This window comes from Bos indicus x Bos taurus, chromosome 27 (genome assembly GCF_003369695.1).
Source record: "Bos indicus x Bos taurus breed Angus x Brahman F1 hybrid chromosome 27, Bos_hybrid_MaternalHap_v2.0, whole genome shotgun sequence".
NCBI classification, from domain to species: domain Eukaryota; kingdom Metazoa; phylum Chordata; class Mammalia; order Artiodactyla; family Bovidae; genus Bos; species Bos indicus x Bos taurus.
The window spans coordinates 15,462,378-15,489,214 of record NC_040102.1 but is presented as its reverse complement, the minus strand read 5'-3'; the positions used below and the strand labels follow the sequence as shown (position 1 = coordinate 15,489,214).

The following is a 26,837-nucleotide window of genomic DNA, read 5'->3' as shown; positions in this document are numbered from 1 at the left end:
GTAAAGAATCTGCTTCCAATGCAGGAGACTCAGGCGCAGTCCCTGGGTGGGGAAGACTCCCTGGAGGAGGGCATAGCAACACTCCCTGAAGTGGTGCAACCCACTCCAGTATTCCTGCCTGGAAAATCCCACGATCAGGGGGAGGTTCACAGTCCACAGGGTTGCAAAGAATCAAACACGACTGAAGTGACTGGGCATGCATGATATGGCTTACCAGGCGTTCCTTTCTCTATACTTTTACGTAAAAAATATTGGGTACCTATTGTATTAATTTCCTGTTGCTGCTATAACAAATTACTACAAACTTAGTGGTTTAAAACAACATGAATTCATCTTACCGTTCTGGAGGTCAAAACTAAAATTAAAGTGTGACCTGGGCTGCTTTTCTTCTGGAGGCTTCAAGGGGAGAATCCTTTTTCTTCCCTTTGTCAAGTTTCCAGTGCATGACAAGTTGCTTCATTGGTGTCGGACTCTTGGCAACCCTATGGACTGTAGCCCACCAGGCTCCTCTGTCCATGGGGAATCTCCAGCTTCTATCAAATATACAGCAGGGATTAACTGTAGTCACCACGGTGTATACTACAAGCTCTTGCTTCCATCCATGGCCATGTTTTGTTTTTATTACTGTCCTCAAATCTCCTGTCTCCCCTCTTATAAAGACCCTTGGGATTACATTGACCTCACCTGGGTTAACCTAGGTTGATGTTCCCACAGGTTTGGGATTAGCAGGCCGGCATCTGTGGGGTGCCACTGCTCTGTCGCACCTACTATGTGCTTGCGAGTTCAAACACGAAAAAGGGCTGCATTCCATACAGTGGACGGAGATCATTTTTCTCAGATTGTTTGAACTACCCATCTCATTTACCGGTAGTCAGAGGACTTTCTCACGTGTTTACCAGCCCCTGGGCCACAGGGCTGTTTAAACTGAACTTTGCTGATATAAGCATATTTATATTAGCTGCCTCCATATTTATTATTACAGTTGCTGTTTGGGTACAACATCACAAGACCATCAAAGCGGCTTTCCTCGTTAGCAGCGGAGGCGGCAGCAGTTAACACCTGGGCGGTGCAGGGCACAGCCGAGGGTCCGGAGGTCACTTTCTTCCCGCGTCCCTTTCCATCCGAGAGGGGGCCCGCTGGCCAGGCTCGGGGGCGCGGGGCGGGCCCGCCGCGCTCTGTGACGCCCGCCGCGAGGAGCCTCCGGCACCGCCCGGTTCCCGCGGGACCAGCGGCGCGGGCGCAGGCGATCTCCTTTCCCGTTCCGCTCTCTCCGCCTCCGGAAGCTCGGGCGGCCTCCGGGGCCGCGTGGAGGGGCTGCAGGAGCGCGCGCGCGGGCGCACGGCCGGGACGCCGGCGGCGCGAGGAGGTTGCGGCTGCGGCGCCGGGTGAGCTGCGCGCGAGCGACCCTTCCTCCGCGCCCCCCGCCCCCCGTTCGGGATCCGTTTCCCCTCTCCGGGGCCCAGGCCGCGGCGAGCGCACAGGATCGGTATGCGGAAGGCGGACTGGCCGGGCCGCCCCCCTCCCTTCCCCAGTCCTCCGGGCCCCGCCGCCTCTGCGGCCCTGGCAGCCGGTCGTTAGGCGGGTGTAACCCACACGGAGGCGTCCAGGGCTGGCGCGATCGCAGGGCCAGCGCCCCTCGTCGGCCGCTCTGGGATGGCCGGGCCTGACCTCGGGGCGCGTTTGCGGGTGGCGTGGGGTCGGGGTCCGCAGTGAATTAAGATGTGATAGCCCCCCGCCCCCCGTCCCGGGAGATCCTGGCTCAGGTCTCCCCCGCTCACCTCCGCGGAACTTGACCCTGAACTCAGAGGAGGGAGGGGGATGTCAGTTATCCGCTACTTCGTGGGGTCCGGAGGGGGTAGTGTAAGGAACCTCAGATCCTGGAAGACAGGTGTTTCCTTTGGGCTGAGATTTTCGGATATCCAATAGGTTACCTTCTTTGGACCAAATCGTATGTCTTAACTACAGAAACGTCATGTCCCAGTATCTAAAATGACAGTTAAAAATGCCGGATTCCTCTGTGTGTTTTCCTGATGTAAGGCGAAAGCGTTGGTATTTGTATTGCTGGTTCTGCAAGGGCCCTACGAATCATGGGTGTGTAAATGACTCCTGGGCAGCTTTGGCAAGTTCTTGTCCTCATTGAGTATCAGCAGGGTTATTGCAGCCTAATGAACTGTCATTTGATTTTTACGCTTTCCCAATATGTTATAAAGAGAAACTTTACTATCTTATTAAGTCCATATTTTTATTACTCTTTAATGTAAATTGAATCTCACTAACTAAAGTGAAGGTTATCAAAAGGACTGCTTAGTGGTTGGGACAGTTGGATATTTTTTCCTTTCATTAAGTCACCTGAATGTTTCAGTTCAGTTGCTCAGTCATATCCCAACTCTTTGCAACCCCATGGACTGCAGCATACCAGGCTTCCTCTAGCTTACTCAAACTCATGTCCATCAAGTAAGTTGCTGATGCCATCCAACCATCTCATCCTCTGTCATCCCCTTCTCCTCCTGCCTTCAATCTTTCCCAGCATCAGGGTCTTTTCTAATGAGTCAGTTCCTCACATCAGGTGGCGAAAAAATTGGAGTTTCAGCTGCAGCATCAGTCCTTCCAGTGAATATTCAGGACTGATTTCCTTTAGGATGGACTGGTTGGATCTCCTTGCAGTCCAAGGGACTTTCAAGAGTCTTCTCCAACTCCACAGTTCAAAAACATCAATTTTTTGGCACTCAGCTTTCTTTATAGTCCAACTCTCACATCCATACATGACTACTAGAAAAACCTGAAGTTTAAGTCCTTACAATAACCCACGTGTTGGATGTTAGGAACCTAAATCTAAACCTGAAAAGTCTCCCAGACACTGATCTCTGCACCCCTTCTCATGAACTGTGACCATGTAGGGAGACAGATGCTTACAATTGTTGGGGACTACAGGAACCTTGTGGGGCTTCCCTGGTGGCTCGGATGGTAAAAAGTCTACCTGCAATGCAGACCTGAGTTCGATCCTTGGTTGGGAAGATCCCCTGGAGAAGGGAATGTCTACCCACTCCAGTATTCTTGCCTGGAGAATTCCATGGACAGAGGAGCCTGAAAGACTTCCGTCCAAGGGGTCGCAAAGAGTTGGATACAACTGAGTGACTTTCACACTCACAGGGATCCTGTAAATGCAGATAAGGGGATAGTTGCTTCTAGTGTGTGGGGTAGGAAGGGAATGAAGGACAACTATAGAAAACTATCCAGGAAAAAAACTCAGGTGAAAGAGGTGATTTTTCTGCTTACATAGTTGGCTGTGCTCAGTCATGTCCAACTTTGCAACCCCATGGACTGTAGCCTACCAGGCTTCTCGCTCCATGGAATTTTCCAGACAAAAATACTGGAGCAGGTTGCCATTTCCTCCTATAAAGGGATCTTCCCAACCCAAGAATTGAACCCATGTCTCCAGTGTCCCCTGCATAGGCAGGCAGATTCTTTACTGCTGCGCCACCTGGAAAGCCCTACATAGCTGGCTCAATCTTAAATCTCCTAACTCCAAACTCCTTCATCAGATAAACATTATTTGAATATCTAATATTTGTCAGGTCTGACTTTAGGCGCTAGGATATAAAGATGAGCAAGGTACCAGGAGTTCCCAGTTTGGTAAGAAGACAGGAAAGGTGGGAAACAGCTATGAAAAACAGATTTCGAAGAAGTATCTGTAGTCATTTGTTTTAGGGATAGACTTTGGGATTTAGACTTAGGTCATGTTAGGGTTGGAAAAGGTCATATCCTCCATACACACAAATTCCCTCTGCAGCACCCCAGCAAATAGCCATCTGGTCTTTGCTCCAACAATATCTAGTGACTTGTGGCTAGATGACTTATGGCTCATAATCCTTGAAGGGAGCTCATTCCATTTTTGAGCAATTCTAATGTTAAACCCAGAACAGCTTTCTTATGCATTCTATTTGTTGATGCAAGTTCTGCCTCTGGAGCTGCAAATAATAGCTCTCAAGTCTGTTTCATATCACTGCTCTTCAAGTATCTGAACACACCCTTTCCCTTAGTTATTTCTTTTATTTCTGTGAGCCCTTGGTTGGTAAACCATTAATCATAACTCAGGTTCTAGACTCTGCCATAGTACTCAAAGCTAAGTGCCATCCAAAAGGTGGTTTGACCAAGCAGAATATGATGCAAGTTGTACGTTGCTACCCCAGGTTTGTCAATCTCCTTGCCAGAAATACCTGGGAAACTCTTTACTGTCTTTGGAAAGGTGGTTTGATCACAAGCTCAGTTTGGGATAGAGAGTCACAAGTCAATTCAAAGTTCTGAATCCTTATTACCTAGGTTAACACTTAAATTTACCTAAGGCTACTGGTTTATGGCAGAAAGTGAAGAAGAACTAAAGAGCCTCCTGATGAAAATGAAAGAAGAAAGTGAAAAAGTTGGCTTAAAGCTCAACATTCAGAAAACTAAGATCATGGCATCCAGTCCCATCACTTATGGGAAATAGATGGGGAAACAGTGGAAACAGTGGCTGACTTTATTTTTCTGGGCTCCAAAATCACTGCAGATGATGACTGCAGCCATGAAATTAAAAGACACTTACTCCTTGGAAGGAAAGTTATGACCAACCTAGACAGGATGTTCAAAAGCAGAGACATTACTTTGCCAACAAAGGTCCGTCTAGTCAAGGCTATGGTTTTTCCAGTGGTCATGTATGGATGTGACAGTTGGACTATAAAGAAAGCTGAGCACTGAAGAATTGATACTTTTGAACTGTGGTGTTGGAGAAGACTCCTGAGAGTCCCTTGGACTGCAAGGAGATCCAGCCAGTCCATCCTAAAGGAGATCAGTCCTGGGTGTTCATTGGAAGGACTGATGTTAAAGCTGAAACTCCAATACTTTGGCCACCTGATGCGAAGAGCTGACTCATTTGAAAAGACTCTGCTGCTGAGAAAAATTGAGGGCAGGAGGAGAAGGGGATGACAGAGGATGAGATGCTTGGATGGCATCACCGACTTGATGGACATGGGTTTGGGTGGACTCAGGGAGTTGGTGATCAACAGGGAGGCCTGGCGTGCTGCGGATCATGGGATCGCAAAGTCAGACATGACTGAGCGACTGAACTGAACTGAACTGGTTTATTCAGTTTGTGATGCCATTGAGATTTGTTCCAGATTATTTTGCTAGAGGAAAACTACTGCATGGCAAATATATCCAGCAAAATGTGTGGCAAACATTAGCATGTGTATCTAATTTTCACTGGGCAGGCCATCCTTTTTTGTAAAGAGCTGTTTCTAAAGCCGAACTGCTAAACAAGTCCCACTTTCTCTTAAAACTCCCTACCACGGGAGGGATTATTTTACTATCTTGGCCCCTGTTTACTGTCAAATAAATCATAGATATCACAACGATGTGTTTTATAGTTCAAAGAAGGAAGGTCTCAGTTTTTTTTATTTCCATAAGGCTAGGACCACATTTCTAAAGCAGAGTAGAACAGTGGTTAGTCACGTGATCCTCAAAGCTGCCCGCTTTAGAATCCTGGTAGGCCACATAACTAGCTGTGTGGCTTCAGGCACGTTCCCACGTACGAGAGAGTGACAAAATATCTTAAAAGTTGTTGTCAAGAGTCAGTGAGTTAGTACTTCTTTTGCACTTAGAACAATCAACCCTGAATATTCATTAGAAGGACTGATGCTGAAGCCCCAATACTCTGGCCATCTGATGTGAAGAGACTCATTGGAAAAGATGAGGGTAGAAGGAGAAGGGGACAACAGAGGATGAAATGGTGGGATGGCATCACTGACTCAATGCACATGAGTTTAAGCAAACTCCAGGAAATAGCAAAGGACAGGGAAGCCTGGTGTGGTACAGTCCATGGGGTCACAAAGAGTTGGATGTGACTTAGCGACTGAACAGTAACAACAAATAAGTACTCAGTTAATGAGTACTAAGTTAATGTTTTAACTATTATTAGTAGTAGAATAACAACACTAATACAAATGAGACTTAGGTTAGTAATTTTATGCCCTGAAAAATGTAAACAATTTTAGTAGAGGGGCAGAAGTTGGAATAATTTGGATGATTCGTTTTTTAAAAGATTTGTGTTTTAAACTGGCTAAGAAAATTTGCTCTGGGCTGTGCTATGAAACTGTTTGATTTTAGAATTTGAAGAAACTTGTTAAAAATTTTTTTAATCCTTAAAGGCATTAAATAGTGGGATAAAACGGCTACCACAGTTCTTTTATTCCTTGACGTTTTAAAGTGTGAATTATCTTACAGAAAAGGATAGCTTTGGGGAGAATTTAATGACTATTAATAAGCACTGTCCAGCATTCAATAGCTTATTTGCTGTTTTTCTCTTTGAACTCAGGTGGGCAGAATTAGATTGAAAATGATCAGTCATACCTTTTTATATTTGTGATGACCCATGATCACAGAAAACCGATTCTTAATTCTTCCCCTTTGTCCCCTTTCCCAACTTCATTCCTCCTCCCACCTTTTATAGGCTCATACTCTTAGACATTTAATGCATGTCTTCCCAGGCCAGGCTGGTAGCATTTTATGTATATGTTTGTCCGCTTGAAGAGTTTAGTGTTGTTTTGTTTGTGTGTGTGTATGTGTGTTAAGTTTTTCATGATTATGTTGTCATTCAATTCCACTCTCTTGGTAGACATGATTTTTGTGGCTCTCAGCTCATCATTTCTGACTGATACACAGTATATAATACACAACATTTCTCTTCTCTGTTTTCCTCTGACTGGACATTGAGTTTTTCCCTCAGTCAGCACTGTTGCAGACAGGGCTGTGAAGCACCTTCTTGTCCATGTGCCCAGGAACACACAACTGAGAAGCAGGTGCACCAAGTTTTGAGCCTGGGTATCTGACCAGTTGGTTCTTTTCACTGTGCAGACTCCCTGTCATCACTTCCTTGCTTAGTTGATTACATGAACACTATCACAATAACAGTAGTGGAAATATTAAAAATGCAGGGGGATTGTTGATTTTTCAACTCTTCATTTTTTTGTCCAAATGTCTAAATTGTATTATTAATCCAGTATAGCCAACAATTTTATATTAATGCATTTTTCACACTGATAATAGCACCAACATCAGGGGGCCACAAAGGATCCATTGGTAAATATTTTAGGCTGTGTGGGCCCTGTGGTATCTGTCACAGCTACTTAACTCTGCAGATGCAGTGGGAAAGCTGTCAGAGACAGTTCTTCAACCTGGGAGTGGGGCTGTGTCCCAATAAAACTTTTTTTACAAAACAAGTGGTGGGCCTGATTTAGCCCATTCACAGCAGTTTGCTGACCTGTGATTTAAATAATGATTTTAATGGGCTCAAAATATTCCTCTATTCGTTTTTTTTTTTTTTTTCAGTATTAAAAGTAATGCTGTAATTGCACATTCATAGCCACTAACCATCAAGGAAATGATCTCTCTCTAAGACTGAACCTCAGAAAAGTGGAGAAGGGCATGACTGGCTTTAAGACTGTGAGCCTGAAGCTGTGACCTGTGACTGTCACACGGGTTAAGCAAAAACTCCATAATCTATGGATGCCACACAAAAGGACAACAAAAAGTTTAAGAACTTAAGAGCAGTAGCTGAGACTGTTGCTAAGGCCTTAGATTTTGATCACATCTCTCATCTTTTAAACTGAGTCCGATTGAAAACTGCAAGCTCCAGGTGGAGTTCTGACTGCTGGGCCATCCCACCGAACTGGGGCTTTCATAACTAACCTTGAAGCTTCAGCCTCCCCCAGAAATGTGAGTCTTTAACCAGCCAGTCTACCAGAATGATGTCTGTTTGGGCTGGCTTAGCATTCTAAACTCTAGCTGTACTTAATTTATGGAAGTCAGTTTTTCCCTGGCGTTCACCTACATATCCACGTTTGTAATATGCTTGCCTTGATGATCTCCTGTTATTGTTCAGATCATTGGTATAACTTGTTATTACCCCTGTAGCCCCCATTATCATTTCGCTGAGTTACTGTTTTTATGGTAGGTTTTTTCTTTTTCATATTTCTCTGTATATATTACCCAGACTTCTCAGTTTGGGAAAATTTGCAATTACTGTATAAAAATAAAAAGAGTAATTTGGAAAATACTCTTAGTCTGATGGTTACACTTTCCTCCTTTTCAGATATATTTTTACCATCATGGATCGGTTTGACGATATATCAGAAGGTGAAGTGGACCATTCTTTCTTTGACAGCGACTTCGAAGAAGCAAGGAAAGGTGACAGCAGCTCAGTTTTTGACAAGCAGGATGATGACGCTGAAGAGAGAACAGACAAAGATACGGAAAATGTAAACTTGAAACTTGGACTACAAAGAAAGGAAGATGATCTTACTGAGAAGGGAACGGAGAGCAGTGGGAAAACTCCTCCAGAGGAACACCCTGTAGAAGGTGATAATGCACAAACTGGAAATTCCTCGTCCTCAACCACTTCTTCAAGATCAAAACTGGGTAATGCTAGAGTAGAACATAAAATACACTTGCCCACTCCAAATAGCCTTCCCCAAACTGTGAAAGACGGTGAGCACGACTACTATACAGATGGAGAGGAGAGCACTGATGATGAGAAAAAGCATCATGTCAGGTCCAAGTCAGCTAAGCTGCCGAATAACTTCAAGAAAAGCCTAAGTAAAAAGTATTCCAGAAGCAGCTCCTCTTCGTCTTTGTCCCTCTCATCTTCAAGTTCCGATACAGGCTGTTCAGATACCGGATCTGATGTCGGCCTGTCTGATTCATCTCCATCACCGAAGAAGCATCTCCCTGGCGCCACCCACTTGTCACCCAAACTGAAATATAAACCAGGAGAAAAATCACCAGGAGCCCACGCTTCAGGTACAAAACCCAAGGTTGGTGATGACACCGAAGAATCGGAAGACACCGTGACGGACGTCACTCCTTTATCGACCCCGGACATCAGCCCGGTTCAGTCTTTCGAACTGGGTGCCTCAAGCGACCCAAAAATGAAAGTTAAAAGGCAAGAAAATGTGAGGCAAGAAGTATATGAAAATGTTGAGGATTTGAAAAATAACTCGAAATCTTTGAAATCAGCCAAAAAAGGGAAGGAGAAACATGAACCCAGTCTCACCTCAAAGTCAACAGCGTTGGATTCCAGTTTAGACCACAGATACAAACAAAAAGTCTTACATGACACAATGGACCTGAATCATCTTTTAAAAGGTAATTTTAAACACTGTGTTTGGAATTTATTTTTTAAATCACTGCATCTGGAGATAGGGCCTTTATTTTATAATTTACTTTTGGCTGCATGGTCTTACTCTAGCTGTGGCAAGTGGGGGTGGCTACCCTCTAGTTGGCGTGCACAAGCTTCTTATTTTGGTGGCTTCTCGTTGCACAGCACTGGTTCTAGGTGCCTGGGCTCAGTAGTTGCAGCACATGGGCTTAGTTACTCCATGGCATGTGGAATCCACCCAGACCAGGGATCGAAACCCTTTCCTCTACATTGGCAGGTGGCTTCTTATCCACTGTACCCCCAGGGAAGTCCTGTGTATTGAATTTAAATATTAAACCTAATATTATATTGAGCTTAATATTAAATGCTATGAATTTGCCTTGATTTTTCTAGTAGGTGTGTTTTATTATTTGAGATCATGGATATATTATTATAATGTAACCAAATTATTTCATTTAAAGATACCTGGAATATCATTATTTATATTACTGCAAAACTGATCAACTGGGACTAGAAAGTACTTCACAGTGATTCTTAGAAACTCAAAATGCCTGGAGACCAGATAAAATAAATGCAAGAAGGGGAGCAGATGTTTTCCTATGTTTGATGGAGACATGGGTGTAAGATATATTTCACTTTCTTTAAGAAAGAAAGCACGAGCACCAAGTTTAAGGGAAGGTGGCAGGAATGCTGGCAAATTAAGAGAGCTCAGAGTAAACTGTAGGAGACAATTCAGATTTTAAGTTAAGGCTAGAGAGAATTACTGGAAAATAATTACCAAGTTGATGAAATAACATGATTCAAGTTTTAGTTACTTTTAAGATAGAAGGATTTAAGAATTAAGATAATCCTGACTACTATATTTCTGTCTCAATTTATTTATACCCATTATTTAGTTTGAAAGGAACAATATATTCCAGGTGAAGAAAAAGCAACCTCAAACTTCATTTTTGACTAGTTAATATAAAATTAGAAATATTGAGCTTGCAGGTTAGGTTTTAGGGCAATTGAAGATAAAGTTTTTAAGTTGTAAGTAAGACTCTCTTGTCTTCATTTGTTTGAAATGTTAGTTGAAAGAATAAATCTTCAGCTACATAATTTACATATGGTGGCCTGATAGAAGGGCATAAATAAGTCCCTTATTTGGTCAAATGAGTCTCATAGATTAATAAAATGTATTTTGGAGCAACTTATACTTGTGAATGTCCCCTCTTTTATAGGTTTTCTTTGATTGTTACTCATTGATTGTTTAATTATTTAAAATATCAATAGTATAAGGAAGAATACTCAGAAAGTAAAGTCTTGAAAAAGATATGCCAGGCTGGTAAGAAAGAGAAAATAAAGTATCAATCTTGTTAGTACACAAAGTAGAATTCCCAGATTCTTGGCATTGCCTGTTACCACCTAGTGGCTAAGCCTCCACTCAGCATACCTTTCCTGATAAATGCTCATTCAATCTCTTAAAATTTTCAAGACTGAGTTTTCTATTCTTGCCCATCTGCTTCTTCCCCTAACAATGGGAATGATCTTTAAAAAAGTAGATCAGACCTACAAGTTTCCTTCTTAACTCTTCAGAAGTGGGCTGACTCTTAGGTTAAAAATAAATACCAAATTTCTTACCATAGGCTACAGACTATTTCTTCAGTGACTCTTCACCCCAGGGAGTATGTGAGCATCTCTTGGAGAGCTACTCAAATTATTAAAACAAACTATTAAGTACTGATGCTTGGGCTCTGCCGTGGAGAGCCTGGTGCACTTGTCTAATATCAGTTAAAGTTGATGAGCCATGGCTCACCATCATATGCTGACTGCCTTCAGCTCCTCTTCTCTCATTACCTCTCAGTCCAGTCACAGTACTTCCTTACTGTTCAGAGAATGTTAATACTTTGCACTCGTGGAGTATTTGCGCTTGAGGTTGGCCTCTCTCTCTGTAGAGGCTACTTCAGTCTTGCTCGGCCCTCAGCTTATCCATCACCTTCTCGGAAGTACTCTTCCGAACGTGCTGTGGAGAAGTTTCATACCCACCCCTGCCTCACGGTCACAAAAGCCCATTTCCTTTCAGGAGACTCTGGAGTTAGTGTAAGCAACATGAGGGCAGGAACTTATTCCTTGCTGAAATCCCCACAGTAGACACTATTTGTTACCTAAAGGACTGTGGGACACTTCCGTCCACAGCGCTAACGGTCAGGAAGTATGCATCTTACGTTTCACTGAAATTGGATTTTGTAGCAGTTACCCACTAGTCTTAGGTTTGCCATCTGAAATACATACAGTAAGTCTTTGCCTCCTGTTTCTACCATATAATCTTATCCCGTTTTGACTCGGAAACAGAGCTAAAATGGGGCTCAGTCTCGAGCACATGGACTAGAGCTTTATTCAGTCTGCTGCCCCCCGGGGATCCCTGACCCCAGGACCTGCCCACACGGTACGTGGTGCTCAGGGTTAATACAACCTCAAGAACAAAGCGGCACTTCTGCCCCTTGATGCATCCGTTGTTGGAGTCACCAATATAACCCACCAAAGATTCTTTATAGCAGTAGAGTGTGTTTTAAATACTAATTGTGGCGACCAGTCTATGTATATGGTGTTTCTTGAGGTTTCTCAAATTATTATTCCTGCTGAATTTGCCCAGTGAAGGCTTTCAGATCCAAGAATATTTTTGTTTTTCTTGTTTTCATTTTCCCCATAGAGCTAAGCCATGGACATGTGAGATGTGACGTGTACGTGGCCGAGCTGTGTTGCTCTGGCTGTCTTCTATTAAGGCAGGCGGTAAAAGATTGCAGAAATGTTCAACTCTGCTTCTCTTCTCACTAACTATGTTATTTTTATAAAATGTGATATTTTCATAGCACTAGTTTATTATTTTCAGATGAATTCACAGGTATCTTTCAATTTTTTACCATTAATTTCTAACATGGTAAATATTGATAGATATAACCCACATAAACATTATTTGGGGTCCTCAGTAAACTTTTGGTGTGAGGTCTGTTTAAGAACTTCTATTCCTGAAGAATAATCTATTAGATTTATAATCTATTAGAGAAAAAATAAATTAGCATAGTCTTCCAAAAGGGGGAAAATGGGGGAAAAGAACAACAAAAAAGCATTTTTTTGTAGATATAAAATTGTGAGAAGAGATCAAACAATACAAGTAAATTGTTTTGACTTATCAGAAGGTATTATCAGAGGGGATAATTTTTTTTTATCAAATCCAACCTGCAAAGATGTTTAAAATATCAATAGTATAGGAAGAATGAAAATAAAGGCTTGAAAAAGTTATGCCAGGCAGATACCAAGGAGAAAATAGAAATATCAATTTATTAGTACACAAAATAGAATTTGAGATGTGAAAATCACTGAAAGGGACAAATAAGAGTATTTTACATGAACAAACTGACCAAGTACACTAAAAAGATTTAACAGCCATTGATTTGAAGTGTTTGATAAAAGCAAAACAGAGCTAAATGATGAAATTGATAAAGCCGTAATCACTGTGGAAGATTGGTAGATGTTAGACCAAAAAAAAAGTATGAACTACCCACTTACGGGCTGCACTTGGCCCATGGGTTTGTTTTTGTTTGTCTATTACATAATATATATTTTTAAGTGATGAGATAGCAGTTTCTATTGCTACATAACAAATTACCCCAGTACTTAGGGTATAGTCATAGTTGCTCAGTCGTGTCCAACTCTTTGCGATCCCATGGACTAATGTGGCCCACCAGGCTCCTCTGGTCCGTGCAATTCTCGAGGCAAGAATAGTGGAGTGGGTAGCCATTCCCTTTTCCAAGGGATCCTCCTGACCCAGGGATCGAACCCCGGTCTCCCACATTGGAGGCAGATTCTCTACCGTCTGAGCTACAACTACCCACTTACGGGCTGCACTTGGCCCATGGGTTTGTTTGTGGGTTTTTTTTTGTCTATTGCATAATATATATTTTTAAGTGATGAGATAGCAGTTTCTATTGCTACATAACAAATTACCCCAGTACTTAGGGTATAGTCATAGTCGCCCAGTCGTGTCCAACTCTTTGCGATCCCATGGACTAATGTGGCCCACCAGACTCCTCTGGTCCGTGCAATTCTCGAGGCAAGAATAGTGGAGTGGGTAGCCATTCCCTTTTCAGGGGATCTTCCTGACCCAGGGATCGAACCCCGGTCTCCCACATTGGAGGCAGATTCTTTACCGTCTGAGCCACCAGGGAAGCCCCTTAGGGTATAGAGAGAGGCTCAAAAGTGGGGGTGACTTGACAGGTGGGGCCTGGAATCATCTGAGTGCTGGTGTACTCACACATCAAGTGTCTGGGCTTGGGGTGACTTGGAGACCAGGACTTGCTGAGCAGAGGGCTCGTGCGTGGCCTCTCCCTGTGGTCTGGGCTTCAGGTACCGCAGCCTCAGTGCAGATGGTTTAGAGTTCCAAGGACAGCGTTCCAGGAAACAAGGCACAAACCTCACCACCTTTTATGACCTAACATTGGAAGCCACATGGCATCATTTCTTCCATGTTCTATTGGTTATACACCTTCCCAGATTTAAGAGCAGGGGCATAGACCCTCCTTCTTAATGGGAGGAGTGTCAAATAACACAGACACTCTGCAAAACTTCTTCAGTCCACCCTGTGGCCATACATTGATTTACATTCCTCCCAAGTGCAAAACTCTGTTCCCACTTTTCAAAGATCCTGCCCAGCTGGTGATCCAGGGTTAAAGCAAGTCCCAAGGGCAGCTGTGGCTCCTTGGGTGTGGTTCCTCAATTATAGCTCGAGTACTTTGAGAATCTTCTGCCAGGAGAGACTAGGAAGCCCAAGTAGTAATAATTTTGAAGCCCAAAAGTCCCAACTCTGATATTCTCTATAAATTCTGCTTGAAAACTGACCGATCCCTTTTTTAGTTCATCTGTTTTCTATCCTGTCTTCTTATGATGGTAAAATAAACTATTAATACTTTAAAGATTCTTCCTGGAGATCTGCTTAGCAAAATCCACCAATGGCAGAAGGTATGTTTTCCATTTTCCTTGCTGTCATAGCCAACAGTGTTGCTGAAATTCTGCCACTTGATCATCTTCACCAGCAGTCTCCTCCAACCCTTTCTAGCTCCACTTACTATCTGGTCTCAAAGCTAGTGCTCCAGATGTTAGGTTTTTGTTGCAGTAATACCCAACTCCTGGTACTCTGTTTTGTGTGTGAGTTACTATTGCTCTGATGACAGATCGCAATCTTAGATCTGTAAAGTGGCAGCCTAGGATGACCTGAAGGCTGGGATCACAGTGCCCCCGCCACACACAGCCCCTCTATGTGGTTTTGATGTCCTCACAGGGTAGTCAGCCTCACAGCCTCAGGGCAGCCAGACACAGGGTGGCCCAGGGCCCCAAGCACAAGGATTCCAGAGGCAAGGGGGAGGGCGTGGTGGCCTGCATCTGTCTCTATTTTTGCCCAGCCTTGGGCTGTATCGTGTTGGTCCGCGCCATCACAGACCTGCCCAGATGCAAAGGAAGGAGACCGAAAGAATGTCTCAGAAGTTCTCATCTGACAAGATGTTCATAAAGAAGATGAAGGAACTTAGTAAATTTAGTTATTATTCCTTGAATCATCACCTCTCAGTTACAAGAGTTGGGATTTAAAAAAAAAAAAAAACAACCTTTGAAACATCATTTTAAAAAGCAAATATCATATATCATTGATTTTTTTAATCGGGATCGCGAATATGCCTACAGGGTGAATTTTTTTAAAGAAAAACTAATATTATGTAAATAAAGACATAATATGGCTTGGGATAAATTTTCCATTAATAGTATGCACATAAACATTTTAAATGCTGCCTGTATCCCAGTTTAGGTACAAGTTAAGCTGGTACTTCTAGTAAATGGTGTTACTGAGTCAAGAAGTGGCTCTAGTGATAATGGACATATTGAAATACTGTAAAGAGTTTGAGCAAAATTGTTTCATTAACGAAAATTAGGGAAAAGCAGTATTTCTTAAATGTGTCATTTAAATAATGTACATATTTATATTAATATATTTTTATCCCTGAAATTTTATTCAAATTAACATTTTTTGATCTTAATTGGAAGACAGTGGATCATATATTGGAGGTTGCCTCGTACTAAAGTGTATAGTAGCCACTTTAGAAAAATGTGCTAATGATACCTGGCATCAGTATGTAAGCACTCAACATATACTTTTCCCATCAAGGGAGGTTAGAATGCTTTTTCATTTTGTTTTTTTTAAATGAATTAGTTTGAAATCCTTCCTTTATTTTATTTTTAGCTGTTGCCTTATTTTACTTATAAAAGCTTTTTATAAATGACATTAGGAAAATAGCTTACTTTTAATTCCCTCTAGAATTTAATTTTAAAGGCTAAATTAATCTAGAAACCTTATTCAATTCTACAAAATGGATATTTCTTGGAAGTAAGATAATTCAATTATATATAGTCTCTATATATCTCCTTCTAAATGTGTTCCTATTCAGGTTTCGTCATTAGTTTGGTGTGCTTTTCAACAAATTACCAGTCATTATTCCTAATTTTTCCTATCAGGAAGTCACTGTTAATAATTTTTTTTAAAGTTTCCTTAATCTCTGATCATCTTTGGTTTAAGCATTGAGACGTAGATTTACGGTTTTGTGACCTTGTTCCAAGGATTTAACTTTTCTGCACCAGTCACATTTTTAAATGGGGTTAAAAATGCTTTTAACAGCATAAAATATTAAGCAAGTAAAAGAGTGTACTTGCTTAGTACAAGTACAAGATGGTTGTTGTTCAGTCGCTAAGTGCGTCTGACTCTTTGCAGCGCCATGGACTGCAGCACGCCAGGCTTCTCTGACCTTCACTATCTCCCGGAGTTTGCCCACATTCATGTCCGTTGAGTCCATGATGCTGTCTTAACGATCTCATGCTCTGTCATCCTCTTCTCCTTTTGCCTTCAGTCTTTCCCAGCATCAGGGTCTTTTCCAATGAGGAGGGAATGGCAAACAGCACCAGTATTCTTGCCATGAGAACCCCATGAACATAAAGGTGCTCTGATATAATGGAAGCAAATAATGGGGGCCTTCCAGTGGCTAAGACTCCACACTTCCAGTGCAGGGGGCCTGGGATCAATCCCTGGTCAGGGAACTAGATCCTGTATGCCTCAACTAAGACCCAGTGCAGCCAAATAAATGATTAATTTAAAACAAATAATGGTTACTTTAAAAAGATATTGTTAAAACAAATGTACCGTACTGTTAATCTGATATAATACATTCATTTGTAGCAGAAACTTCAGGTGAAACAAGCTTAATATGTTTAGAAATTTCTGATAACTGTTCAGTAATAATTGTGACTTGCTGAAAATTTTTCTAATAATATGAAATATTGATAATTTAGCATGTTGATAAAAATTTCATTTGATAATCATAGTATACAAAATATTTTTCTTGGTTAAAAGCTCTTTTTATATAAGGTATTCATCTGGCTTATGTCTAGTCAGGAATCATAGTTTGACTTTTGTAGTAGAAGTATTTGTTACAATGCCAGTATCAAGACCATAAATCTTGTATAGTAAAATTCTTTCAGGTTAAGTTGAAAGTTTCAGAATATTCTAGGTTTCTTTTTGCCATTTTCTGGCCATTGTTTGCATTGCTGAGAACATTTTATTTTTTGAATTATGTGTGTTGGTGTGCTCAGTCGTTCAATTGTATCCAATTCTTTGCTACCCCATGGACTGTAGCCGGCCAGGTTTCTCTGTCCATGGGATTTTCCAGGCAAGAAGACTGGAGTGGGTTGCCACTTCCTACTCCAGGGGATTTTCCCGACCCAGGGCTCAAACCCACATCTCCTGCATTGCAGATGGAATCTTGTGCACCACTTGGGATGCCTTTCTGACTACTAAAACCCATCTCAACTGAGTATTCTGTCAATGCAATCCACCAGAGGTTTCTAACTTCTAAGCTTTCTTTAGGAGAACATACAATGAACACGACAAAAGCAGTTTCCATAAATTATATCTGCAGTCTACAACCAGTGCCTTGTTCATTTCTTATTAAAGTATTTTCATGGTTTTGTGTATAGCATTTATTCCTAAAGAACCCAATGAGCATAAACCTCTAAGCTGCCTCTGAATTTTTTTTCTACCCGGTTGTAGTCTGGATGTCATTGAAATGATTCCATACATCCGTTACCATGAATTAATGTAGTTTCCGTTTATAAAAGTTAAAGCATATACCATTATGCCATCGTATTGCTGTTTATTTAGCCATTTTTCCTTTTTTTGTTCACTTTTTTTGTTGTTCACTTCTGTAGCTTTTCTGCAATTAGATAAAAAGAGACCACAAAAACATCACTTTGATCAGCCTTCAGTAGCACCTAGGAAAAACTACTCTTTCACAAGAGAGGAAGTGAGACAGATTGATCGAGAAAATCAGAGGCTTTTGAAAGAACTGTCCAGACAGGCTGAGAAACCAGGAAGCAAGAGTATGATTCCAAGATCAACTGGTCCTCCCCCTAAGTTGTATCATAGTGCTCTCAACAGACAGAGGGAACAACAAAGGATCGAAAGAGAGAATTTGGTAAGTGACTGATTTACATTTTAGTCATCAAATAAAGTGCATTTGTACTGATTTGTAAGCCCAACTTGCAGCAAACCCAATAAGCCAAATTTTCTAAATGATACAAAAGTAGGAATAGGTTTGTGTGGCATAAAATATAGGATGAGCCATGAGCCTGGAAAATAACAGTATGTGCTTTTTTATCCAGGAAACTATATTTTAAGGGAGTATTAAATGAAAATACTGCAAGGTCTGTTATTTATTTGACTAGATCTGTTAAATTACTACAGCAATACAGGAAATGGTGTCCAAGGATTAGATAGCTACATCTGCGAAGTACTTAGTCACTAGCTAAATCTATTTTACTTCATTTTATCCTCAAAAGCTAAAATAATTTATATATCATTTATTTTAAATAATACACACATTTCAGGGAGGTGCCCTGCTGCTTGATGTATGAAAGACATTATTAAAAATGATACAGTAATAGTCCTTTGATATCCTAAGAAATATATATATGGAAACTGTTGAAAATCTTCACATTAAAAAAACTACTATTTATAGCCTATCATTTTCTTTATAAAATGCAATTCATAATTGCTGATATTTATAGAGCTTTTTAATGCTGGGCATTGTTCCAAGTGTCTTCTAAATATTAGCTAATTGAATCCAGACAATAATTCTTTCAGGGACGTACTTTATTTTTATCCACATCTTACAGGTAGAATAACTGAGACCTAAAAGGGTTAAATAATTAACCCATGGACAAGGAGCTGCTAAGCAAGTGACTGAGCCAAGGTTTTAAACCCAGGTAGCATCTTCAACTAAAGTTAGACCCTTAATGAACACATACATTCAGAGTTAAAATAAGTGATAAAGCTGTTATTAAAATTACCAGAACAGTTCCCCAAATTCACCCTTATTATGTTTCATCATCAGTACAGTTCTACTTAACCTGAATTTGCAAGAGTAACTCTTATGAATTTATTACTATCACTAACACCAAGAGTTGGTGAGCTAGGGTAGTATATTTGCAAAAACTAGTAAAATATTGGTCAAGAGAGTTACCCTGAACATGGCAGGGAGTAGATTGCAGCAGAACAAGTTGAAATGAGCTTGGTGGGTGGTGAACTAGATGGTAACTTTCTACGTATCCCTCTAGCAAGTTCAGGATTCATTTACATTTTATGCATTTTCATAAACAGCTACAGCAGGTGGTAGAATCATATCCAGGTTTCCTCGCTTTGGGATTACTTTTTTCTTTTTAACATCTTTTTTGAGGTATAATTTACATGCCATACCCATCTAAAGTATATAGTTCAGTGGGTTCTGATAAATAACATGATTCATTTTTTTAAGTTATATATAAAAGTAACAAAATTTGCCACTTTAACTTTTTAAAAATTTCAATGTCTTCTTCATTATTATTTTGATATGTGCACACTGCCATGTTTATTTCTGATTCACTCCTGGCGGGGCTGTGTCTTTGTCGCAGCATGCAGGCTTTCTCTAGTTGCGGGGACCAGGGGCTCCTCTCTAGCTGTGGTGCTTGAGCTTCTCACTGTGGCAGCTTCTCTCATTGCAGAGCACATGGTCTCTAGGGCACAGGGGCACATTAGCTGTGGCTCACGGGCCGTAGAGCGTGCAGGCTTCCGTCGTTGTGGCACACAAGCCCAGTTGCCCCACGGCCCGTGAAATCCTCCTGGACCAGGGATCGAACCTGTGTCCTCTGCATTGGCAGGCAGGATTCTTATCCATGCGCCACCAGGGAAGTTCGCCATTTCAACTGTTTTGAGTGATTGGTTCAGTGACATTAATTACATTCACGATGTTGTGAATTGTGAGTAAATACTACTTATTTCCAAAACTTTTTTGATCACTCTGTACAGAAACACTGTGCCAGACAGTAACGCTCTGTTCTCCCTTCCCCTCAGCCTTTGGTAACCTCTACTCTACCTTCTGTCTCTATTTGTCTATTCTAGATATTTCATATTAGTAGAATAGTAGACTATTTGGTCATTTTGTCTCTGGCTCATTTCACTCCATTATGTTTTCAAGGACCATCCATGTTGCAGCCTGTATCAGAACTTCATTCCTTTTTGTGGCGGAATAATAGTCCATGTATATATATATATATGCCACATTTGGATTCCCCATTCATCTGATGATGGACACTTGGATTGTTTGCACATTTTGGCTATTGTGAATAATGCTGCACTATAGGTGTCTCTTCCCTGGGTCAGCTTCCCTGGTGGCTCAGAGGTTAAAGTTTCTGCCTCTAATGCGGGAGACCTGGGTTCGATCCTTGGGTCAGGAAGATCCCCTGAAGAAGGAAATGGCAACCCACTCCAGTATTCCTGCCTGGAGAATCCCATGGATGGAGGAGCCTGGTGGGCTACAGTCCACAGGGTCACAAAGAGTCGGACACAACTGAGCGACTAAACTTTAACTTTAACTAACTATAGGTATCTCTTCAGGTCCCAGCTTTCAGTTCCTTCAGCTGTGTACCTAAGAGTGGAATGGCTGTGTCGTATAGTAATTCTATATTTATTGTTTTGAGGAACTTGGGTTTACTTTTGAGAAGTTGAAACCATTAATGTCTAGGGACTATTCTAGATACAAATGAGATGAAAACTGGTAAGCAGCTTCTCTTATACGCCATATAAATTGTAAATTTCAGCTATTTTAATAAGCAGTGGGAAATTACCACTATTTTTTTTCTTTTTACTTTGTTACTTAGTAATTTGTATATGTGAGCAATATTTTTCTCCATTTCACAGTGGGATCTTGTTATACTCGAGAACAGTCGAACATAAAGTGAACCACATGTTTAATTTAAATTTTCCTAACAGTTATATTAGAAATATCAAAGAGGTGAAATTATTCTACTATAATATTTACCTAAATAAAAAATATTACACTTTAACATGTAATAAATATAAAAAATTGTTGAGAGATATTTTACGTTTTTTGATACTAAGTCTCTGAAGTCAGTTGTATATTTTATACTTAGAGCATATCTCAATTTGAACTAGCCACATTTTAAATGTTCTGTAACAATATGTGGCTTGTGGCCTTGGACAGTGCAGCTCTGGATCAAAAGCTTAATTCACAAGAAGTAGAAAAAGTAGCTTAAAGCTACATGGTGAAATAAGCATAATTTATTATAAAAATTATGTTATTGTAAGGAATAGTAATTGTCCAGATTTATGCTTAACTCTTCTTTATTAAGCAAATATTTGCTTTATTAAGCAAAATAAAACTAATTCTATATATTGTAATATTTTTTTCTTGGCTGGTCCTTTGCATTTATTCTTCATAATAGCTAATTATTTTTTCTTTATAAATTTTTTTAATTAAATTTTTGTTGGAATTGTGTTGAATTTACATTTTAATTGCAGAGTGTTGGGCACTCTTAAAATATTACCTTTTAATCTAGAAATATGGTATGTCCTTCTGTTTACTCAAGCCTTCTTAACACTCGACTTTAGTAAGGTTTTGTAGTTTTCTTTAAAACTGTATTTTTTATGTTATTGCCATGAAATTTTTCATTTTGTTTTCTGATTGGTTATTTTTGTAAACCATCAACTTTTGAGTATTCATTGTATAACCAGCCACGTACCAAACCCTTATATAGAGCTGCATTGGCTCAAATGGTTCTTCAGTGTGAGATGATACACTTTTTAAGCTGTTTGCCAGATTGTTTGTAGTCAAAACACACACGCAAGGGTGCACACGTGCACACACACAACACTTTTGTGTCCAATGTACTGCACAACCAGGGTCCATTACTTTGTAATTTTCATGATTCATAATCCTTCACTTGCTCCATCTCCAGTGATAGAGACCAGTTCACATGGCTCACAGGCATGATGACTAAAGCAATTCTGTTCTAGTTCCCTAACATCAGCTCCTTAGCAATCCAGAGGCTACAAGCCTCCAGGCAAAAGGAGTGGTGCTGTGCAGAACAGGTGAAGAGGACAGCCCTCTCCAGTAGAGGGCGCACTTGCTACATACAGACCCAACTGTATTAGAACTTTTACTTCAAAAGGGGATAATTTTTTTTAATTCATAAAATTTGGAACTGTTCTTGTTAAACCATGTTTCCATATATTTATTTGGACACAATATGAATTCCATTTTTAAGAAAAATTTCAAGAATAATCTTAGCAGAAGGAGAAGGGAAGAGGTCAAGGAGGGTACTTTATAGTTTCCCATAGTATGGTTTATAGTTTCACTTTACTCGCTGAAAGAAATGACATTATTTCATGCTCTTAAATGTATGTATGTCAGTTCCTCTCTAAGCATATGTTCACGGTCATTTCTAGGGTTGAACACTGGGCTCTTAGCATTATTACTCCCATAATATCATTTCTATGAGAAAATAAGGTTTAATGTTTTTCACCTTACAGCATCTTTTCTAAGATTGTAACCTGATAAACAAGAGAGCTGTACCTACAATCAGTTGTTAAAATCATAGTGGTTTTGGTTAGCTATAGGACAGGTAGAAACTTTTAGGTTTTCCACATTATTATTGAAATAGTTTTTCCGCAGTGACTTGAAGTCTTTTCTACTTTATTTTGTGAATTTCAGGTTCTAGAAAGTGTTTGCCTTTTAAAAAAACTATTGCGGTTTATCTAACGTTAGCTTTTAAATTGTTCATTTAAATGCAGGCTTTTCTGAAAAGGCTTGAAGCTGTGAAGCCAACAGTTGGCATGAAACGCTCAGAACAGCTGATGGATTATCACCGCAACATGGGTTATCTCAGCTCATCCCCGATCTCCAGACGAGTGAGGTCCACTCTCAGCCAGTACAGCTCGCTAAGTAAGCACACACACACGGGTTTTGTACTTGTTTGTACCTTTTTCCCGTTTAAAAGTATATGACTTAGGTTCTTCTGACAGAGTTTTAGATGCTGACTTCTGGGATGCAGTCTGCTCTGTTTCACTGGCATGCCTTGCTTTGTGTTGGTTCACTTAACTTCAGGTTTCATTTTTTACAGTGTATAATGGCAACATAGGAAGGAAACCAGGAGGTTAAACAACTGAAAATATCAGTAGTCTCTTAGGTAATGGAGGGAGAGACTTTTAATTTCAGTGTGTTTATTAAAGGAAGAAATGGACAGATAGACTGTTTAAAAGTTGCCGAAGCAGTCTCTTCAGCCGGTGAAGAATTTTCAGTAGTATCTTCCGGCCCTAATGCATGCTGCTGCTTCTTCACTGGTAATTAAGACGAGAATTAGTGATCTGTAGTCCTCAGATCAATCCCTCTTAATGCTCAGTATATGATCCGTTACACACCCAGAGAATACAGGTGGGCGTGACCACTGAGTGTTGGAGTGTACGACACACGGAAAGGCCAGACCGTTTTCCCTACAGAAGTCTGTGCTGTTACTTCATGTATATGTGCTAAGCTATAAAGTCTGTAAATGCTAGTCCTAACAGAAAGTTGGAACCACTTGTAGTCTTAAACACTCAGATAACTAGTTTAATTCCATTCATTCATCCGCCACACATTACTTCCTTGGTAGAGTAAGTGACTAAGACAGCGTCTTATTCTAATAACTCACACTTAATATCATGCCTTGACTGTGCAAAATTATTTGTTGAATAAATGTATAAATGGTTATACAAAGAGATTTTATTTTTCCCACTTGAATTCTTTGAGAGGCTTTTAAAAACACTTACTCCCACCCCAAATCTATTGCATCAAAATGCCCTTGTATAGAGTTTGGTTATGTTTGTTATTTTAAGTTCCACAGGGAATTCTGAAGTACATTCCTGGTTGAGAATAGAATTAGACTATTAAAAACACATGTGAGATAGAGAAGGCAGTTTTATTTTAATCTGGGCTTCAGATGAGGAAAGGAAGTGTATCAGATGATGATTTATGTATTTAGTGAGTTCAGATAATTTCTTGCTCTTTGTCTACTTTCAGAAGGCGCTTCCAGGACATCCAGCGCTACCAGTGGCCTCAGCTGTAAGAGTGAGCGATCTGCTTTTAACACAACTGGTGGTGGCCTGTTGCTAAGACCTAAGCCCCCGAATGTCCGTACAGCTTGGTTATAAAAACTCTTTTTACTTTAAGCATTGTTCATCCAGTTCTTAGTTGAAGTGCTCTTGTATAACGCTGTCATTCTCTGTGTAGACATCTAAATACTGGTTTAAGCAATTTAAGGTATTGTAATTAGATGCAAAATGGTTTTCAAAAAGACAATATAAAAATCAGTGTTTCCTGTGAGGAGGTGTTTATATGAGACGTGTATATATTTCATAGAGAAATGGTAGCATACCTGTGTCTTTTCTCAACATAGAAATCGGTTCAACTGTCGGACTGATGAGGCAGTTGTGATAGCATCCTGCACATTGGACCGAAATGTTAGCTATATGGTTCTCATTTAATGTGTTTTTTTGTTTTGTTTTCATTTTCTGTAAGTTTTATATAGTGAGCGTAGCTCCTGACTGACTTGGTTTTCTATTTGCTTCAGAACTTGGGTGGTGTGACTTATAACTTGATTGTAAGATAGTTATTATGAAACTAATCTTGAAATTTGTTCTCATTGGTGGCACTGATTTAGATTTGAGGAGAAGACAGAAGCTTGCTCTAGGGCAGTCCTTGTGATTCACCAGAGGTGCCTACTACCTCTGTAGAAGTGTGCACTGAGTTAGATCTTAAAAATTTTATCAACCATTCCAGACCATTTCAAATTGTGAGTCTGAGAAAGCTCAACTTAGAGACTCCTCTTTTGTGTTTTTCAGGGGAAGTAGGTAAGGATTCTGAGAAGTTGGGTTTCTTTAGAGCTCCTGTGTTGTGAATAGTTCGTCCAAGGACCAGATCCTCATAAGCAAAAGCAAGTATTTGTTGAATTAGCAAACGAGCTCCACCAGCTTGAGAAACCAAGAAGCAGATCCCAAGTTGTGTCAGGACAGCGTTTTAAGGGGTGTTGTTAATGGGTTGTGCTGTATTCAGCGTTTATTGTTTTAAGTGAGAGGAAATGTAAGAAACAAATGCTTTGTTCTACCCCTTTAGAAGTTCTAGCTACTGTTTTTAAGGGCTGACAAAGAAAAACTAAAAATATGAATGATAAAGGAGGGAAAAAATCCCGTATTTGTTGAAGCTATTTTATAAATGTCAGCCAATTTTTTGGTTTTGTTTTGGCCTTTTGTATTGAATCCTGGAAGTACCATTTTTGCCAGTTTCACTTTCAAAGACCTTTTGAAATTAGTGATGTGTGTGTAGGGTGTAATAGAGTTGACTCTTGAAATCAGAGTATTTTTTCTGTCAATCTGTAGGCTCTTGTACAACGAAGTATATCTCAGTCATGTTGCTTCTGCTGTTCTAGTTATCACTGTTTTCATTACTGGCCTTTTATGCATACCTTAAAATGTATTGGTAAGTTTCTACACTAAATGCCAAATCTGTCCCCCCCCCCCCTTTTTTTTTTTTTTAGTGTGAATTTTTGATCTGTAAACACAGTAAGATTTGTTTTTTGCTTTTCTGGGTTGCTCAAGCTCTGTAGCGTGGACGCCAAACTTAACTTTTCTTAAACACCTCCGGTGGTAAGCCAAACTGCATTTTGCTGAACATCAATTCAGAATGTCTTGGTCTTAGTTTGTATTGATAGATTTTGTTTCGGGTAGGGCTTGAGAAGGGTGGGGAGAATGGGGTTAAAAAACTCATGGGAAAACAACCTGACCGTGAGATTTTTCTGCTGCTTTCCTTGAGTTATAATGTTCATTTGTTGTTGGATATTCTGGTGTATAGGTTTTTACATCACTTAGTGCTTTACTTCATACACTTTAGCTGTACTAAACCAAGATTTTGTTTTTTAACTTATTGCACTTTTCGATGTTTGTGTAACAACCTGTCTTTAAGGAGAGATAAGATAATGCTGAATTTAAAATTCAGCATTTGAATATATTCCCAGTAGTGAGTGAATTAGCCAATTTTTTAAAATTGGTTTTTAAGTTGTTAGGGGGAAAAAGAAACCTTTTATGTAATAGCATTAGTCTCTGAATGCATTTTATAGTCTTTGCTGCCATATGTCATATGCCATATGGTACAATTTTAATTTTATAGATAAAAGCTGTACTTTTTTTTTCTTTGATCTTTAAAAATTTTTTTTCTCTGTACTTTGATTTTAGATACTAAATTAACGCCTTCAGTTTCTACTACTTAGGCAGGGGAGTTTCGTTTAAGTATTACTGATAACAGGGATTCAGCATGAAGCAAAAGTCAGAACAACAATACTCATCTTTTCAAAGAGAAATTTACAACTGTTGTCATGATTAGTTTACACTGATCAGTATAAGCAGAGGGATAGGAGTTGAAAAATGTGATATTCTCCGATGTAAGTCAAGATGCCTTTTAAGTTGTTACGATTTAAGGGGTATTTTTATGAAGAAATCAGAAGTATATTATTTTCATTTTCAAGAACATAAAAAATGTGAAGGACTGTCTAGCACTACTTTATATTTGGTTCACTTGTACCTAAGATATATATTTTTAAGATTTACACGTGCAATTAGAAAGGATACTCATCCAAGGTCAGCAATTACTAGGCAAGGTTCTTACTGAGAGTGACTTTCATGTCTGTTAAATGTTATACTGGTATTACATCCTTCTTGATAAGATCCTATGAAAAATTTTGAATTATTAAAGTTATTTCCTAAGGGTAGCAATTACTCTCATACTTCCCCTACTTCCTTTTCTTTCAGTCTCCATAAAAAGCTGCTTTCTTAGCTACTACCCCAAATAAAAGTTTTCTCGTTTGCTTGCAAATGTAGTGTGTAATGCAGTTGTTTTCAGCCCATTAACCCAAATGTCCAAAATGGAAATCTAGGTAACTTTAAAAAGAGGTCACTGGGATAGATATCTGTGTGTACTTTCATCTTCAAATTCAAATCCTGCACACTATGAAAAGTATTATGACCAACGTAAAGTTGGGGACACAAGTTTAAGTTACTCTATTATTTTAATAATTAAATTCATAAAATGTTTAATATCTTAAATGCCAAAGTTGGAACCTATATAAATGATTGTAAACCATCCAAGAAAATGTGCTTCATGCTCATGACTACTTTATTTGTATGAATAAAGATAGTAAGAAACTTAAAAATCAA

The 26,837-nt window shown here is 39.9% G+C and overlaps 1 protein-coding gene across 3 annotated transcripts; it reads left to right on the top strand.

Moving 5' to 3' along the window:
- The first annotated feature begins 1,246 nt into the window (after positions 1–1,246).
- Positions 1,247–26,837, top strand: CFAP97 (cilia and flagella associated protein 97). 3 transcript variants are annotated; one of them, XM_027530236.1, is made up of 5 exons: positions 1,247–1,385; positions 8,126–9,177; positions 17,471–17,736; positions 22,389–22,539; positions 23,653–26,837. In XM_027530236.1, exons 2-5 carry the CDS (start codon positions 8,142–8,144, stop codon positions 23,781–23,783), a joined length of 1,584 nt encoding a protein of 527 aa, XP_027386037.1. In that variant the 5' UTR covers positions 1,247–1,385; positions 8,126–8,141; the 3' UTR covers positions 23,784–26,837. The 3 variants fall into 3 exon arrangements, with proteins under 3 accessions (XP_027386037.1, XP_027386039.1, XP_027386038.1); XM_027530238.1 differs by having other exon boundaries at positions 1,338–1,486; XM_027530237.1 differs by lacking the exon at positions 1,247–1,385 and adding an exon at positions 1,396–1,482.